The sequence below is a fragment of the Nilaparvata lugens genome, chromosome 7 (genome assembly GCF_014356525.2).
Source record: "Nilaparvata lugens isolate BPH chromosome 7, ASM1435652v1, whole genome shotgun sequence".
Taxonomy (NCBI): Eukaryota; Metazoa; Arthropoda; class Insecta; order Hemiptera; family Delphacidae; genus Nilaparvata; species Nilaparvata lugens.
The window spans coordinates 54,029,409-54,048,872 of NC_052510.1; the positions used below are offsets into that span (position 1 = coordinate 54,029,409).

At 34.2% G+C, this 19,464-nt stretch overlaps 1 protein-coding gene across 7 annotated transcripts in view; it reads right to left on the reverse strand.

Moving 5' to 3' along the window:
• Window positions 1-19,464, reverse strand: part of LOC111045932 (protein sickie) — a 512,310-nt gene that overhangs the window by 190,220 nt on the left and 302,626 nt on the right. For all 7 annotated transcript variants that reach the window (XM_039433162.1, XM_039433161.1, XM_039433165.1 and 4 more), the window contains 4 exons: window positions 19,004-19,273; window positions 14,764-14,911; window positions 12,391-12,495; window positions 9,293-9,401 (listed from right to left, as the gene is read on the reverse strand). In XM_039433162.1, the coding sequence (XP_039289096.1) occupies window positions 9,293-9,401; window positions 12,391-12,495; window positions 14,764-14,911; window positions 19,004-19,273 (632 nt within the window). The remainder of the gene's footprint in view (window positions 1-9,292; window positions 9,402-12,390; window positions 12,496-14,763; window positions 14,912-19,003; window positions 19,274-19,464) is intronic.

The window sequence follows — 19,464 nt, forward strand, 5'->3', positions numbered from 1 at the left end:
AGACAGAGGATCGGCAACGTTGTTCTGCTATCTTTCTCCACTGTCATTATAACGTGGACCTCACTATAGTAACATTCCAAAAATCTAGGAGACAATATTATTTGAAAAATCTCAAATCGCCCATCCCATATATCCAATGTATTAAAAAAATTATAGTGGATATTGTTTTGAATCAGCTCTTACACAAAAAAAACTGTGTACAGCCAGCAAAAATGATCTATGCTAATGAAATTGATTCAAATCAAGTTCAATTCATTTACATTTATTACATTCCTTAATCACAACATCAAATTAATGATTGGGAGAGAATCAACAGGATAAACCCAAAACTGTTCCTCTCCCTAATTTGATAAAAATAGTCCAAATGAGGTTATGAAAACACTTTTATAAAGATCACAAAAATTTACAGTGGATATTGTTTCCACTATAATTCCTAGTTCATACTAAAATACAGTATGAATAAAAATATAAATCTGGTAAATCTACTGAGATTTATATTTTTATTTATATTCAAAAGTAGCCCTATAGAAAAAATACAGTAATTTTTCAACACTGGATTGTAAATATCGTATAATCATGTAGTATCACAGATTCAAACCACGTCTACGTTGTTCTATCGATCGTAGATGGTAGATCCTAACGTTTCTTCTGTGTTAGTATACTTTGTAAATTACTGTAAGATTGAATGGAACTTAATTGAGAAAACAATCTATTGGAATTGAACTTTTATTCTTGAGAAATGTTTAGTTCATTCTTATTACAGGCTATTTTGAATTATTGAAAGTTATACTCTCAGAGTACGGAAACATTCCTCTAAAACTTTTTATCCACAAGCACAGTATCATTGTCAACAACCCTATAGTGAGGTCCATGTTATAATGGAAGTGAAGAAAGATAGCAGAACAACGTTGCCGATCCTCTGTCTTGTCAATGCCTTCTATAGACGGTAGCTGATACAAGTTTATTGATGTGATATAAACAGGTCATTCACGTTTAAAATAATCAATTATATTTCAGTAAGCAATAAATTATATTTTAATATGTTCATAATAATTATTCATAATTAAGATGAAATATTTTTATTAATTCATGATTAATTCTACATTGCTAAAAGACGATCTGGCAACAGAGGAAAGCGAAAAAGAGTTAGCGCTATCCACTTTGTTGAATGATAGACAAGGATAGCAATACCATTGCTAATCAAACACTGTCATTATAACGTGGACTTCACGCAATACGCAATACGCATGGAAAAGTTGTAACAATACGCTTAGAAAGGGTCAATATCAAAGACATCAATCAGCCACCTAGTTTAGAATTCATAAGCTATTAAACATTGAAGCCGTCCTACCCGAAATAAGCCTGATAGTAAGCCATTATCTTACAGTCAAGTCCACTACTTGTTGAGAGGCAAAGCTGACACAAACGTCAATAACCATTTGCATATTAGAGGTGAACTTGAATATTTGCCGAGCTCTATAATCATGTTTCTCAAAATATTAATACACTAGCGTTTGATTGAGCAAACTACAATGTTTGTGAAACTGAACTTAGAAGCAAAGGATGGACAAGTACTTAGAAATTTTGATTTGATTTTGGGAGGGCCCATCATACTTCAAGGTCGTCTAATATTTCTTTTTAAAAATAAAAATAAATTGTGATGTATTACACAAACTTTTTGTGTAGTTGAGAAGTTGATATTGTGGTAATTATTATTCATATTGAATGAAAAAGACTATTTGACAATTTCTTAGTCTTTTTCATTCAATATTACACAAACATCTAAGATGAATTCTGCAATTATTGAGATTTCGATTCTAAATGAATTTTGTTTAATGTGAGGTTAGAAAGTAATTTTCCAGCCTCAAGTTTGCTTTCAGGGTAAATTAAAGTATGAAGTATCAATTAAGAATTAACAAATCCGATTTATGGAAAATAAAATCACTCAAGTTAAGAATTTTGGTTTGAAATATTACCTCATGAACATGGAAAATAATATCACCGTATAAATCAAATTGTAATATTCATAGTATACTTTACTTGAAATTTTATTTTCAATTTGCATTGATCCCTGAGATACGAATTCCCCAATCACAACCACTCCATACTTCAAGTTTTATCAATCAATCCGTGGTCTAGTGGATAGAGTGCTTGCGTAGCAGCACAGAGATCCCGGGTTCAAACCCTCTCAATACCAAAAGTTTTTTAACCAGATCACTCCCGTGTTATCGGATGGGCACGTTAAACTGTCGGTCCCGGCTGAAGTATGACAGTCGTAAGGCCCAATGACGGCATAAATGATATATTCAGGCTGTGGGACCTTCCCGCAAGGGACTCCCCACCAACAAAAGCCATACGAATTTACTTTTTTATCAATCAATTTACACGTTGGATTGCTAAGCCGTGTGAAGCCTCATGTACCAATTCCCTTGTTTATTTATTCTTATGGCTTTTATCGGCAGAGAGATCCTCTCGGATGTTCTGCCTCGCCGTATTACCCAATGTCATTTCCTATTAACATTCAAGTTTATAGGTTATTTATTGGGTTTCTTCATGTTTTCTCACTAAAAATTTGCACTTGTGATGCTTGATGATAAGTTTCCGACAGTTGTTTATGTAAACCAATAAACTCTACACAGGTAGCTATTGTTTGTTGGATGATTTTGATTATCACGTCATTATAGACTGCAAATGATGCAACTAAAGTGAAAACTATCAAGACTAAACATTTCAATTCATGATGGACTAATTATAGAGATACTAGAGATTTCAAAAGGATATGTTATATCTACTTTTTCAAACATCATACACTTTGGCACACTACTGTACGAGTCTGCAAATAAATATTGAAAACTAAGAGAGTCTGTATGGAAATGAAGACTTATAATTATTAGTTTGTAATTATTTGTTACAGAATGAAATATTCAGAAGACGTCTTGCTGATCTTCCGTGGACCAACAAGCGCAAGTGGTTTAAGCAAAGCAAGCTAATTATAATGAGTCGGGCTAATGTTGACACTGAGATGAAGACATGGAATTTTCGTCATGAACCTAACAACGTACAAAGATGTCAGTCAGTTAATCAAAAACATAGAACTAAACATTCAAGATTAAGTTCTTGACTTCTTTTCAAAAACGGAAAAAAACCCTCCCAATCTGAACAGCTGATGCTTTTCTATAAGTTTTCTATTCATTGCAACGATTGAATGAAGTTGAAAGATTAGATTAGTAGCGTGAAAAAATCCACGTCTGCAGTCAAGGGCAATGACAAAGAGCAAAATAAAAGTCTTAAAGTAGAGAAAACGGAGAATATTGTTTGTTCCATAGGGCGAATGAAATAGGGGAGTCTGCAAATAAATGGCAGGGAAAAGAAAGCCTGGTTTTTGTCAAAAGCCGATAACGGGGGTGAGGAAGAAAGCGATAAAATTATTGTGAGGACAAGAGGAGGAAGGGAGAAGAAGAAGAAGAAGAAGAAGAAAGGGGGTAGAGAAGAAAATCTGCGATCGGAATCAATACGGGTGACGTCATACGATTCAAAGTCAGGGAAGATAATAAACGCCTGAGAAGGGACCACGAGTTCACTAAATGCGTGGCTCTATTTTCCGTAATGTTGAAAGGAGAGAGGTTGAGGTGGAGAAGGAGGAGATGAAGCCACAAGAAAAGGTAGTGGAAGAGAGAGACAGAGGTTGTAGGGAGGAGGAGAAGTAGAAGTAGGAAAGTGGGGGGAGAGAAATGAGGGTGAGATTTCATCTATTTTTATTGCCAGGTCATGGTAGACCTACGGTAACCATATGAAAGGTATACAGATATAAAAACTAGAATCAATATGAGCCTGGTTATAGAGAATAAGACGGGGGTTTCATGTGATCATGTCATCTAGCTGGCTACAAAGAATGAGACATGGCTTAATGCGATCAACCTCTCACAAAGAATAAGACTAGTTGAAATCAAGGACAGTTTACTTGAATACGAACAGGAATAAGCTAGAGGGATTCGAAAAAATAACTGTTTTTCAGTATTTCATCAAAATTACTTCTTCTATAATGTGAATATTCTAGTTCTCCTATACTACTATACTCCTATTTTAGTTACAACTAGCTGGCCCGGCGAACTTCGTACCGCCAAATTGTTAATGTATCACATGACAAACTTTAGCTGGATGCACACCTGAGGAGGCGCGATGCGGCATTTTGCATTCAGGTGCTTCTTGCTTATTGGTTTGAATGGAAGAACTCACACACATACAATCACTCACACAATCGGGCATGGCGTAGAACGGTGTGATAAGGCAATCTCCATAAGATCAACACTTATCACCAAACCGCGCCTCCTCAGGTGTGCTTAGCGTTAGCTTAATCTGATGCTTAGCTTGATCTATATTTTTATGAAAATCATCCAACAATCAGTATTTAGACTTCCTATGTGCTTAGTTAGTTGTGCAGCAGTTTGTATTTTTAGTTATAGTTGAATGCAGCCTGCTGGGAATTGAATGGTAAAATCTCCTTGCTGCTGATTTTACCGTGAATATTCTAAATTTACAGCATTTAGAGCTCTACGACCCAGGTTTGGACGTCGTTCGTACCGCGGCATTATTAGAATTAAAATTTTGTAAATCAGTAGGAAGAAAATATGGTGTGGTGCACTCACACAACTTTCCTTGCCGTTATGAGAATTGATCACCTGACGCTAGTGTTCCCGCGCATCTCAAGTCTACTATTCAAAGATTTGAGCCAGCTGGTGACTATTCAAAGATTTGAGCCAGCTGGTGACAGGGCAATAACGCTGGAGACACACGAGGTCTGCTATCTCTTCATAGTGAATCATTTAATAGAATCAACAGTTGCCAACAGTTTGCAATAATTGGATAATCACATTATCTCGAATTTCGAGCTTATTTTTAATTTTAGGTGAAAATGTTACTGAACATTAATTGTAGAGATTCTCATGATCAATCTATTCCACTCAAAATTTTTTGTTTAAATTGTATCTGAAGCCTAATAATTGAGAATCTAAAATCAAACTTTGCATAGATGGGGCGGAGCTCTTGGAATTTTTACAGATATGGGACTTGTGGCAGTTGATATAGCTTATCAATGATAGGTATAAATTTGATCAAAATCGTTGGAGCCATTTCAGAGAAAATCGCGAAAAACCCTGTTTTGGACAACATTTTCGCCATATTAGCCGCCATCTTGAATCGCATTCGATCGAAATTGTTCGTGTCGGATCCCTATAGTGTAAGGACCTCAAGTTCCAAATTTCAAGTCATTCTGTTGATTGGGAGATGAGATAACGTGTACACAGACGCACATACACTCATACACACACACACACACACACACACACACACACACACACACACACACACTCACATACAGACACAGACCAATACCCAAAACCCACTTTTTTGGACTCAGGGGACCTTGAAACGTATAGACATTTAGAAATTGGGGTACCTTAATTTTTTTCGGAAAGCAATACTTTCCTTACCTATGGTAATAGGGCAAGGAAAGTAAAAATCAGACTATAGAATTATTCATCATAAATCAGCTGACAAGTGATTACATAGATGTGTGGAGAAGCCAGTCTATTGCTGTATTTCCATAAGGTCTATAATAGTTTCAATCAGGTACTTGTGGATGAAAATACTGCGTGAGGTCTGCTGTTTACAGAGCAACTAGTTAAAATTCAGAAGTGACACTCATTTCATTTCATTTCATTTATTTATAGACAATAAATACAATGCAGGCAAAAACAACAGGCATTCGCCCAAAACTGCTTTAAACCTTAATTTGGAATACACAGTCTAGAGGTCTTCATTGAACAAGTAGGATGATTCTACCATTGATTTTACTGAATCTCATTTTTCAACAATCCAGTCAGCCAGAAGAGGGAAGGAAGAGAAAACTAAAATAAGAGCGAGAAATAATGCTGATAGAATATCGAGAGAGGAAAAGGATGTGGGAAGAAACAAGGAAATGATGTGGAAAGTGGGATATAGTGAGATTAAAAATGTGCGATGGAAGGGGTGTTTATTGAAGAGTTATCGTCGAGGGTTGGAAGTGTGCTAAAACATAAGAAGGAAGGATTATAAAACCTCCAGAATAATAGCTTGCCAGCTATAAAGTGATATACGATTCCATGAGGGGACTCCGCTCCAACGATGACAATCCACACTTCCATTCTACCCAGTCCCTGCGTTGAGAGTACTTCCCCATTTATTGCATTTCCTCGTCAAGATGACGCATAAATAAAGTTTTACTGCCGCACATGGAATTAATTGGGCGAAAGTACTATGGTAATTGGATATTCATTTATAATTGATCATTAGAAAGTACAGTACCATCTTGTTAATCCGGACTTGAAAGGACTAAACCCTGCCCGGACTCGTACGATCGTAGATCGTAGTTCGTAGATCAATATTGGACTGAAAAAGCCTCAAAAATAGGATTTATACAGTTTTTAAAAAAGTGAGAAAACTGATTGATTTTGGAGTTTTGGTGATGCTGTTTCAACTAAATACAAATAGTAACCGTGCTTCAGTACCAATTTTATTTAGCTAAGTATTATATATTCAACTGAATTGCTTTGAAAATAATTGAATAGACTTGAAACGTTGTCAAAAATTCACTTTAATTAAATAAAAATTAATGTTTTACAGGAGCATTATGGTAATATTATCATTTTCAATAATGGAAAAGTTCCACAACATCAACATTCACGCTACAAACTTAATTAATTTGAAAATAATGAATATCTAGACACCTCTAGGGATATAATTATGTTTTTCCCCCGGTGTCTGGAGTATGTACTACCAATCAACCGAGGTTACTTTACAGTGATAGCTCCTTTTCAATAGTTTATAAATTATAGGTTGATGAAGGGGGATAATAATATTAATAGGTTCTCCATAAACTTCAATATTAATAGACAAGTTCAGATAGATTTTACATCAATAATATGAAAAATCTGGTGTGGCGCACTCACACAACTTTCCTTGCCGTTATGAAAATTGATCACCTGACGCTAGTGTGCACGCGCATCTCAAGTCTACTTATAAACAAAGATCTGAGCCAGCTGGTGACAGGACAACAACGCTGGAGACATACGAGGTCTGCTATCTCTTCATGGTGAATGATTTAATAGAATCAACAGTTGCCAACAGTTTGCAATTGAATAATCTTATTTTCTCGAATTTCGAGCTTACTTCCAATTTTAAGTGAAAATGTTACTGGACATTAATTGTAGAGATTTTTATGCTCAATCTTTTCCGGTTAAATTTTTTTGTTTAAATTGTATCTGAAGCCTGATAATAATTGGGAATCTAAAATCAAACTTTGCATAGATGGGGCGGAGGTCCTGAAATTTTTACAGATATGGGACTTGTGGCAGTTGATGGAGCTTATCAATGACTTTTTAAGGTATTATTTTGATCAAAATAGTTGGAGCAGTTTTCGAGAGAATCGCGAAAACCCCTGTTTTTGACAACATTTTCGCCATTTCAGCCGCCATCTGGAATTGCATTTCATCGAAATTGTTCGTGTCGGATCCTTATAGTGTAAGGACCTTGAGTTCCAAATTTCAAGTCATTCCGTTAATTGGGAGATGAGATATCGTGTATACAGACGCACATACACTCGCACATACACTCATACACACACACACACACACACACACACACACACACACACACACACACACACACACACACATACACACCGATACCCAAAAACCACTTTTTTGGACTCAGGGGACATTGAAACGTATAGAGATTTAGAAATTGGGGTACCTTAATTTTTTCGGAAAGCAATACTTTCCTTACCTATACAAGGAAAATAATAGCAACCATGTTTAGTACAAATTTTAGTTAGCTAAATCCCGTATGCAGATAATCGATTTAAACGAAGAAACGTCAGCTGTTGGTTTAAACCCCGTATGAAACACATTATGATAAATGCAACCATATCTACAAGTAAACGTGGTTTAGCGTTAAAAATCCCTAAAGTTATTGTCTAAACTGGTTTGAAAATAATGCATATCTAGACATCTCTAGAGATATAATTATGTTTTTCCGGTGTCTGGAGTATTTACTACCAGTGAACCGAGGTTACTACTTTACAGTGATATCTCCTTAATTTACAAATGTTTGGAGTGATGGAGAAGGGATGAAAATATTAATACTCCATAAACTTTAATATTAATAGTCAATGAACAAGATTGATAATATCAAAATTCGAATATTTTTCATAAATTATATATTATATTATCTTTGGAAATTGGTGTGAAATAAGTTGGTGGGGTTACTTTACTCCAGTTCAAAGTTACAAACTAATATCAGTGGATGAATATTTCAATGTTAACATGGAGTCTATCTAGATTTTTAGGCAATTGCTTATGATGTATGATCTCTAATATAGTTTGTAATATTGACGTGGCCGATACAAATTGTAAAGTGTTTGTCTGTGGCAATAAATTGATTTGATCATGCGAAACATTGAAACCTCATCCACAGGTTATAAAATAAATTCATTCAGAGATTACTCATTAGATATTGTGGCTACCTCAAAATGTGTGTATGGATGAAAAAAAAACACGTACAATTAAAGTCCTGAGTGAGACAGTAGCACAAGAAATTCACGTACAATAGCAATAGCACATGCAACGTTCCAGAGGAGTATGAATAACTTCTAACAATTTCTAGATGAAAAAAACTAATGTCACCCAACAGATGTTATTTTCCGTACTTAATAAATGTTTCAATTTTTTAAACCCTCAAAATTATCAAGAAGGAAACATACTGGAATAAAAAATCAAGTTTTGTTCAAAAATAAGTATGTGACAGCTATTCCAAATCGTTCATACTTCATTGCGCAACCTGTATTACGACAAGCTTTCTTTCAAAATTCAAGACGACACTGTATTTCGAGAAGTCAATATTATGATGATTGAATGACTATTATTGATTATTTCAATCATAATTGAACAAAAGATTTGCAAAATATCGGATGAAAATCCGATATAAATATATTGAAATTGGTCGAAAGACTTATATGAAAACGATGCTAATTGCCACATCGATTTATATTATAATGAATAAATGAATTAATCATTAATACTTAATAAATAAATAATAACATGAGGAATAAATACTTCATGAGTCTCAATTTTGTGAAACATAACTGCAACTAGAGGAAAGAAAATAATGGAAGAGACTAGAGATATTGTCAAGGGAAGAAAATAATTGTTAGAAACATAAAACTATTGTAGAAAAGCCACAAAGATGCTGTTCTTACCTTTGTTCTTGTTGCAGTTTGTAGAATGGAGCTCCACCTTCGGACATGTATCCATCCAACATATCATTCGTTTCAGTCGTCTGCAGCAGATCACCATCTGACATATAACCTAAAATGGAAAATAAAACGTTTTCAATGGATGTATATTTTTAAATTATAGTACAAAAATTTCCTACTGCAACGTGCTTGAAATTCTCTATTCATTCATACAATACATCATCAAAATAATGGGGAAAGAATAAATAAGGTAACCTTGTGCTATTTCTCTCCCAAATTTAGATGAGGTTAAACATTCCGAAATAGATTAATGATGTATTTTTAATCCTGAGTGAAAAACACACTTAATTATAAGTATAACTATAGTGAGGTCCACGTTATAATGGCAGTGGAGAAAGATGGGAGAAAAACGTTGCCGATCCTCTGTCTTGTCAATGCCTCTATAGACGGTAGCTGATACAGGTTTATTGATGTAATATTGACTATGTGTAGTCCGAAATAGGTTAAATAGGTTAAGTCCTGTAGTTCTTCACTTTACAAAATTTGCAGTCCTGAAATATGTTCACAAGGTGAATTTTCAAATTTAGATGCTTCAAAACCAAAAATAGAACAGATATTTCATATTATCCTATTATATTAAGCGAGCAATTTCTGTATTTTTATATTTATATCTGGTTATTTATGTTCAACGGATCTCGAAAACGGCTCCAACGATTTACACGAAATTTGGAACATGGTAGGTTTATGATATAAAAATTCGATTGCACTAGGTCTCATTCCTGGGAAAACTCGCTGAGCGACATTAAAAGGATAATTCATCCTTGGCTGAAACAGTTGTGGATAGTAAAAAAGTGAATGAGCGAGTGAGTATGTGAGAAATCAAAATATCGCAAACCCGAAATTCATAAGATGACATATAGCCAGCTGTGAGATATGAACACGATCATTTTAGAGAATTGTGTTCTGTTTATCAATAAATAAAAATAACGAGCGACGCTCGGTGCCCCGATATATATCACTTAAATAGAAGAGATTCATATTAAAGAAATTTGAAAGAATCAAAATAAAATTTGAATTTGGATGAACAAAAAATTGATGCCACCAAACTGAATTCACTATTTAAGTTTCATTAATATTTTTACTTAAACGCAAACTTATGAAGATGATTGCTTAATGACTGCACGTTGGTAAAATAAAATGCACCTCAACACCGCATGTTGTGATTTCTTAGTCGCTTTGATATAAGATATTCAAGAGTTTTTACCACATTTACAAAATAATTAGTGATCGATGTCAATGTAGATTTGAATGAAAAAAATCAGGTACGGTACTAACAGAAAACACAATGAACATGAATACAGAATAACGTAAATAATCTGTACTCAGGAAAAAATACCAATCTTATACGTTTTTCTTTAAGATTCCTTTGTACTGAACGACATTGTATAATGAAGACACTGCTCTAGTATTGTAAGGTTAAACCGTGCCCAATGTAATTACCGAGTTAATTACTATTGATAAGAGAAAATGACCATAAACGGGCAATAACGGGTTTGAATTTATTTTCCTTATATTTATTTCTGTTGTATCAGTATACATTCATCAAAAATGACAACAAAGATGTGGAGATAGTAGGGAATGCAAAATGCATGAATAGGCCTATATTGGAATTGAATCAATTACACGATTGATTGGATACTTCCATTGCTAATTGAAATTCTAATTCAACCATAATTAATTTCCATCACTAATCCATGGCGAATATAATCTGATACAATCAATCACATTATTTAGTAGTGAATTAATCTCAATAATTTTGATTCCCACATATCAGTGAACGGTGTCAGTGAACGTGTTCATTACAGTGAAAATATTATTCCCGTTTAATCTAATAAATAATAATCTTATAAATAATATTTAATCTTATAAATAATATTTCTAATGGGACTATTCATACAAGTTCGGCCGTGCTGAGTGGGAATAACCCACTAGAACTCAAGTGAATTATATTTTCACTGTACTGGTTACTGACTCTGATACTGATATGTGGGGATCCGCCTTTATCCATTTAAACAGATACATTTTATACAAAGACTAGCAGGTAACCCGTGCTCCGCAAGGGTCCATTTTGAAACTTGACAAACTGAAAACTTCACTGAGTGGAATATTGTAGAGTTTGAAGTTGGCATAGAGCCATCCTCAGTTAATTAAGAAACTGTATGCAAAATTCAAAGTTGAATTCAGTCCAGTAGTTTAGACGTGATGATGCGTCAAACATAATTTTCATATCCCGTACGTGTATAAGCCAGTTCTTTCCTTTATTATAGTATAGATAAATTCTTGATACTAACATATCATAACTTGATACTAACATAATGAAGTAGTTGAGAAGTTGATATTGTGGTAATTATTCATATTGAATGAAAAAGACTAAGAAATTGTCAAAAAACCACTGATTTATTGACCATTGTCAATGGTGTAATACCAACTCACATCTGAGTTTATCAGAGATTGACAATGGTGTAATAACCGAAACCGGTCTTTCTAATTATCAATAAATCACAGTGGTTTTTTGACAATTTCTTAGTCTTTTTCATTCAAGAGTGATATAACTCAAATCTTGTTCAGAAACCTTCCTCAACTTGATGTCAACCTGACAAAATTGGACTGGCTATTAATTTAGTTACCAATTTTAACCATCTGTTTCGAAGAGGTAGTCTCTCTAGATCAATGTACCTAGAATACGTATTTTAGGTACCTTGCTCTAGATTATAGTTCTATATTAACATAGTTATGTATTCATGTCCCATGAATTAAATTTCAACATTAATTCTGAAAAATCTAGAAGCAAGATTGAAATTCGGGCTTCGAGGTGCACGAGATTGATATTATTAGAATCTATGTGCAAAATTTGAAGATCTAAATCATTCCCGTTTTTCCGGTATGCAATCCACAAGTTGGCATGTTTTGATGCCAACAAACACAACCCTACTCTCTCTTATTATATAGATGAGGAGAGAACGGGAACAGGCACAGCCAAAATGTGCTCTTTTCTCAAATTTGATAGATCTCAATTGATAATATTTTTTATAAAAATTCACCTGATGCAATATCGATGTTCATGTAGTCGCCATCGCCCATGCCTCTCTCTTCAACCAGGCCTCGATGCGAGTAGTAATCAGGTACTCGGGGTACGGTTCGATAATCTGAAACATTATTCATTTATTTCTCATATAACACACAACACATGCAGCAGCACACATAAGGCCCAACAAATGAGGAAATCCAATACATAGAATAAGAAAAACCATCTTAGTTAACATTCATAGTCTGTTTTTTTAACCAGATCACTCCCGTGTTATCGGATGGGCACGTTAAATTATCGGTCCCGGCTGAAGTATGACAGTCGTAAAGCCCATTGACGGCTTAAATTATATATTCGGTGGGACCTTCCCGCAAGGGACTCCCCACCAACAAAAGCCATACGAATTTACTTTTTAGTTAACATTTATTTCATCAAACACAAATAGAAGACGTGATTGGATTCAAAGTCAGAAAATCATGTTTCCGTGATAATTTTGTGTTATTCAGTAGAAATAGAAATAGTAGAGGAGTTATTGAAATAAAATTTTGAAATAGATTTTCGTTCTTTCAGTCTTCTACAATTGTAGTGAAATTAAATAATCTATTGTTTATTGGTATTTTTATTCTATTTGAATTCAAGGTAATGAGAAGGTTTTGAGATAACAAAAAACGTACATTCCCGGATAGATGAGATTCATCAATATTTTTGATTGGAAATGATTCTATTTACTATTGCAAACAGTAATAACTGAATAGAAGTTAAAGGCTAAAGCTAAAAAGGACTATTAAGTTACTGTTGGAGAATTAATTGAAAGAATCAAAGTAGAATTTACATATCAATCGCGAGCTGCAATTTTTAAAAAGTTGTTATAAAAATACGTCTGTACAACATCACACCTACAGATAATTGTAACTTAAACGTGAGATTATTGTATAAAACTAGTGAAAAACTCAGTTTTGTCGACAATAATATCAGTTATAATTGAACCATAGAGCTACTATGACAAATTGATTTTCCATAATGAACATAGAATGTTGAGAGAATCATTTAAGTCAGAGAATGTGATATATCAAACACATTTAGAAAGTGAATTGGACAATGAGAAGAAGGTGATGTTTTAATAAGTCACAATATTACTTTTTACAGTAGGACAACGATAGAATTAAATAATCATTCACGTTTGGATTAGTTCTAGCCCTGAACTAAATTTCAGTTTTAAAACTAGATAAGCTCAACAATAATCAATGTCCAAAATTATCAAATGATATGACATTGAAAAGAGGAGGTGTTACCTACAATACTACAGTAAGTTGCCAAATAGATTTTCTTCACATTTTGAAATTTTAGTAACTCAAGGCTTTTCAGTTCCAATGTTATCTAAGGCTGGGCACACACCAATTAGTCAAGACAAGACAAGACATGATTAGACACAATACTTCACACAGTTGCTTATGGAGTCATGTCTAATTGCAATGACTAATCAGTGTGTGTTGCGTCATAAGCAACTATGTGAAGTATTGTGTCTGATCATGTCTTGCCTTATCTTGACTAACCGGTGTGCGACCAGCCTAAGGGTCACACACCGATTAGTCAAGACAAGACTAGTCACGTATAGTCACAATACTTCACATAGTTGATTATGGAGTCATGTCTAATTGTAATGACTGATCAGTGTGAGTTGCGTCATAAGAAACAATTTGAAGTATTGTGACTAAACGTGACTAGTCTTGTCTTGACTAATCGGTGTGTGACCAGCCTAAGGCTAGTCGCACACCAGTTGGTGACAAGACATGATCAGACACAATACTTCACATAGCTGCTAATGACGCAACTCTCACTGTTTAGTCATTGCAATTAGACATGTCTTCATAAGCAGCTATGTAAAGTAGTGTGTCTGATCATGTCTTGTCACTAACTGGTATGCGCCTAGCCTAAAGAATAATAATTGACATAAATGTATCCACACCGACAGCCGATTTCCAGTTTTCAGATGCCAATTTCCAAACAAAGAATAATCGTGAGACACCTAGATGTTGTACTAAAAACAATAGAAAAAGAAAGACAAATGAACTGTATTTTTCAACCTTAGACCAGTTATAGAATAGACACGGCCCATTGTATATTCATACTGAAAGTCGATGAAGCCAACATCTAATGCCTTATCACCATATCGTGACGTCAGCATCGGATAGAAAACAATGTAAACAAACTCTGTAGAAAAGTTTTCCATCCGATGCTGACGTCACGATTTGGTGATATGGCAGTAGATGTTGGCTTCAGAGGCTAGACTTCCCAGCGTGTCTATTCTATAACTAGTCTAAGCTTTAAACAAATAACTTACACTAGGAACAAATTCAATGGAAGCTATTAAATTCAAACGATTACTTACTTTGTGCGCCAGCATTATGGAGCATGCGAGGAGAAATTGCAATACTTCGTTTGTATCCCCTCAACAGCGGTTGCATTGGTTTAACATTAACAGCGGTCTCCTCTTCTTCTTGTACTTGTTGCTTTTCATCCGAGCACTCAACTACAAGCTGCAAACAAAATAAACTTAAAATAATGAACAAAATAATATTGAGAAATTTCGAAATCAAGTTGATTAATAGAAACAAGCACATAACAGGTACCGTACTGCATAACGTTGGACACTAACACTATAGGGTTACATCACTTGTTATTAGGTGATGAGGTATGAAGGTGATACAATAAACTTAAATAAATGAAGAATCGAAATCGAAATTGGAAAATGAAGGATTGGTGAGGAGGCTGAAAAGGAAGAAGCCATTTGAACTGGTCTAGTGCTGATTCAAGTGTCTTGTGTCCAGTGAAAAGCAGAGCAGTGGAAATGAGTGAAACCCACCTGTGTAGTACAGTCATAAGCAGTGTACTAATAATATTAGAATTTGAACAGGAGACCCTATGGAGGATTCTCTTGTATGGAGCATTTATTAGTATTATAGGACAGAAAAAAGTTGCTCATTAGTCCCTAGACTAGATAGCGTTGTATCGTTGAATATATAAAACAAAAAAAAACAAAAAAATTGACTGGTTCAGCTATAGCAGAGTGAACTTGAAATGCTCCAAACCCCTATGATAAGCTGTCCAACTTGTTACTGATACATTCTGTGTAGATATTCTAGAGCGAAAACAATAACTTTATATGTGGATTCACATCTACCGTAACTTCAAAATATATTTTCAGACAAACGCGAACATGCAAAGTCCAATGAAAGTAAAATTCAAAGTACCCTTTTCGACATATATTTACATTTCTCACATGTTTCAAATTTAAAGCCATTTTCAAGTAAATGAAATAATAATTTACTTCAACTTTTATGTAAATACAAGTAGCAAACAAAAAAGTGAACATTCAACTGAAGTCATAAGGTTATATTATCATAGGTTTTATTTTCACGTAGGGTATGTATGATGACAAAAGACAAAATAAATGAATTTTTGATATGAAATTAGGATTAATATTAATGGAAATAGATCTATAACCATCCTCAATGAATACAGAATCATTGTTCCAGAAGATTCTGAATAATAAAATTGAAAGCTAATTAGATGAATACCGTACAAAATTTGATTTGAAGATGTAAGTTTGGCCTCTTCTAGCTGTTTTAGAATAATCGTTTCAAAACTTCCAAACTCCTAAGATGCAACTGCAACAGCGGATCAAATTATAACTTTTCGACAAGAAACTTTCAAGAAAGCTGGGAGAACGTAGGAGAAACATAGTTTTTGGCCGTATTACTAGAAAAGTTTTTAAAATCGTTCTTAGAAGTTAGATCGTCTCATAGAAGTTTTAGTGAACATCTCTGCAAAAGTTTAATGTTCTTTGATTGATTGATTTCTTTGCTGGGAGATCTGGCGATGAATGTAATAGAGTACACTTTTTGGTCAATCATGCTATTTCATGCTATGATTGTGTTATGATTTGTTGTCATAATCATATTAATTGTTCAACACACTCATATCTAATTAAATTTTGTCGAGACTAAATAATTTTAAAAAGGGTACTTAGATTTCTATTTTTATTTATATTCAAAAGTAGCACTAGAGAAAAAAAGACTGATTATAATGTATATTGGAAATACTGTACTCAAATATATATTTGAACTATTTGTAAAATAATACCATAGCACCCTTCTAAAAACTTTTTTATATAAAAAACAAATAGTTTCTAGAAAATACTTCAACTACATTCATTCTTATCCAAGTGATATAACACTATTAATTGAATCTTTGTAGTAAAGGTGATATTGTAGTTCATAAGCCGACTCGTCACAACTAGTTATTTATTGAAAAAACATAGTTGAAATAAATACATGTCCAAGTTTCATTTTTCCAAAAATGAGTGATTATGTGTACCAATTTTAATTCGTTATATTTGAAATGAATAACTAAGACCTACACTACAAACAAAGGAAGAGAATGAATCAGTGTTATCTGTGTATTAATAAATAGATATAGATAAGTATATCTAATGTTGATAATGTTGGAAAGATCAACATTTTGTTATTTTGATTTTAATGTAATGTTCCATTATAAAAGTTTACATCAACTGCGGGTGGCATACTACGCATATATCCAGTCAGTTCTTATGTATGGTGTCATAGCTTGGGGTGGAGCCTCCTCGTTTGCCTTGGAGCCGGTGGCGGTGGCACAGCGAGCAGTCATCAAGACATGTCTCAGGCGAGACAATCGCTACCCATCTTATCTTGTTTACCAAGAGTTTCAAGTTTTTAATATTAGACAGCTTTACATACGTGTTTTAATGAATTACATATACTACAACAAACACTTCATTTTCAATAATTTAGCTCATAATCATAATACAAGAAATCTAATTAACTTTGGTATTGCTCATCCCCGACTCCTACATAACTGCTTTAAAAATAATAGTAAATACATATGTCATATATTATATAGAAACGTTCCCAATCATTTAAAACAGTCTGAAAATTACAGTATTAACACCTACAAGCAACATTTGAGTAGATGGTTATTAGAAATTGGCAGGGATGCTGCAGAGCAACTGATTCAATCCGCCTTCTTATTCAGAACTTAGTGAATTTGCCATTTATAATGATTAAGTATAGCCTTTAAGCTACTATTTATATATTTGTCTATATATACTTATTACCAGTATGGAATTTCATTGTGTGCAATTCATATTCTCGATTTGCTGATGAATGTTAGTTGATTCAATTGAAATAGTTTTAATTATATGTACAACATGAGAACATAATGTCAATCAACTTGAAAGAACTCACTCTCCACTCACAGACTCAAGTCTTTGTGGAGAGTATTCACTGTTAAATGTGTTAATGAATTTCATGAATTTGTATTATGTTTTGTGAATAAAAAGTTATTTGATTTGATTTTGATTTGATATTACATGCTTTAGCTTTTTGCCTTAGCTTTAGCTACTTAAAATACCACTTTTGTTAACGTATTCTTAAATATGGCCAATTAGCAAACTCAGGAATGAAAACGATAAGAGTGAAGTAAAAAATCGTAGTTAATCATAGAAAATCAAGTTAAAGGTTGGATTTCGAAATCATGAATTTCCAATGCACACAGGCTTTTTCCTCGCACACAGGCTTTGCCTATGTGAGGAACCTTCTTCAAGTTTTGTATATGTATATTGTGTATTGTTTGTACTTTCTAAGAAGAAGAATAAAGATAATTTCAATGGACATAAAAGTATCACATAAAAGCTTGGATATATTGACCAACATCTAGGACTCTCGATCTACATTGGGGGTGGAGACTATCTTTCGTTTCCACATACGTCTCGCAAATTTAAGCATGAGTTATTTATTCATACATTGATAAATAAAATATCATTCTCAACCATGAATGATTGGGAGAGGAACAACAGGCTTAACGTCGAGCGCTTAGCTCTAGGGACAAACTAATTCCGCTAGATCGCTCCAGCTGTACTATTCACTCGCTGCTCGAGCATAGCAGGCGTAAAACCGTGCTTTAAAGGTACACATACCAGCGGCTATTATTGTGTCTATAAAAGAAGTTTAAGCATCAACTTTATTCATCAAGAACAGCGCTACAAGTTGCTATGAATTTGAAGTCTATAGAACGAACATTGAATGTGAAAAAGGAGTTAAAAATGCATAAAAATTTAATTTTTTCAGATTTTCAAAAACAAAGTTGACGTAATTTTTGCTATATTGAAGAGGAGACTTGCATATTTTTCTCAAATTTTTCTGACCGGAGGTTTTTGTAGGGTATGTATACCATCTGCTTCAAAAAAGTGACTTTTGAAGCCCTATTGTTAGCTAACAGGAGCTGATAAAATATTTCAATTGCATGGATTATGTCCTAAGAACCTGTCCAATAGATTAGAAAAAGAAAAAAAAATGAATGCACAACCTTAAAGCCTGATTAGGAGAAGGATAAATGCCACGGTAACCAGTAAGACAAGCAGAAGATGTCTTATATCAGTGTTGCCCATCTCAAATTGAACCATGATTAAATAACCGTTAAATACCAAGATAACAAATGAGAGAAGAGTCTTTAATCAGCGGTTAATTATAGTTTAATTTAATAGTCGTCTACACGCACGCAACCGGGCCTCAAGTGATCAAAAGACCGCTCACCTTCTTCTCGTCGACAAACAGCTTGTTCTCGGGCTTGAGCGGGTGGTCGTCGTCGCCCTTCTGCGGCATGGGCGCTACCGGATGCGTCGGCTTCGCGGTACCCTTCACAGCCGCCGTCGGCTTCGGAATTCCGCTGCCCCCTGCGATTCGCAGCGGTTCGCTGCTGCCAGAGCTCACCATCATCGACTCAACCGGCTCCATACTCTTCTGATCTTCAACTGGACTGACCACAGGCGGCTGGTGATTCTCCACCGGCGAAGTGACTAGTGCCTGATCAACAATCAAGAATCAAGATTTTTTCATTTTCTACAAAAACTTTACAAAAAGCAATAAAGATCGTCAAATACATTACAATAAAAATACAAAAACAGGAAGTAAGGTGAACTAATAGCATAAATACATTCGAATAACAATATCGCAGAATATTTAGAAAAATCAGATGAACATAACATCAGAGAGTC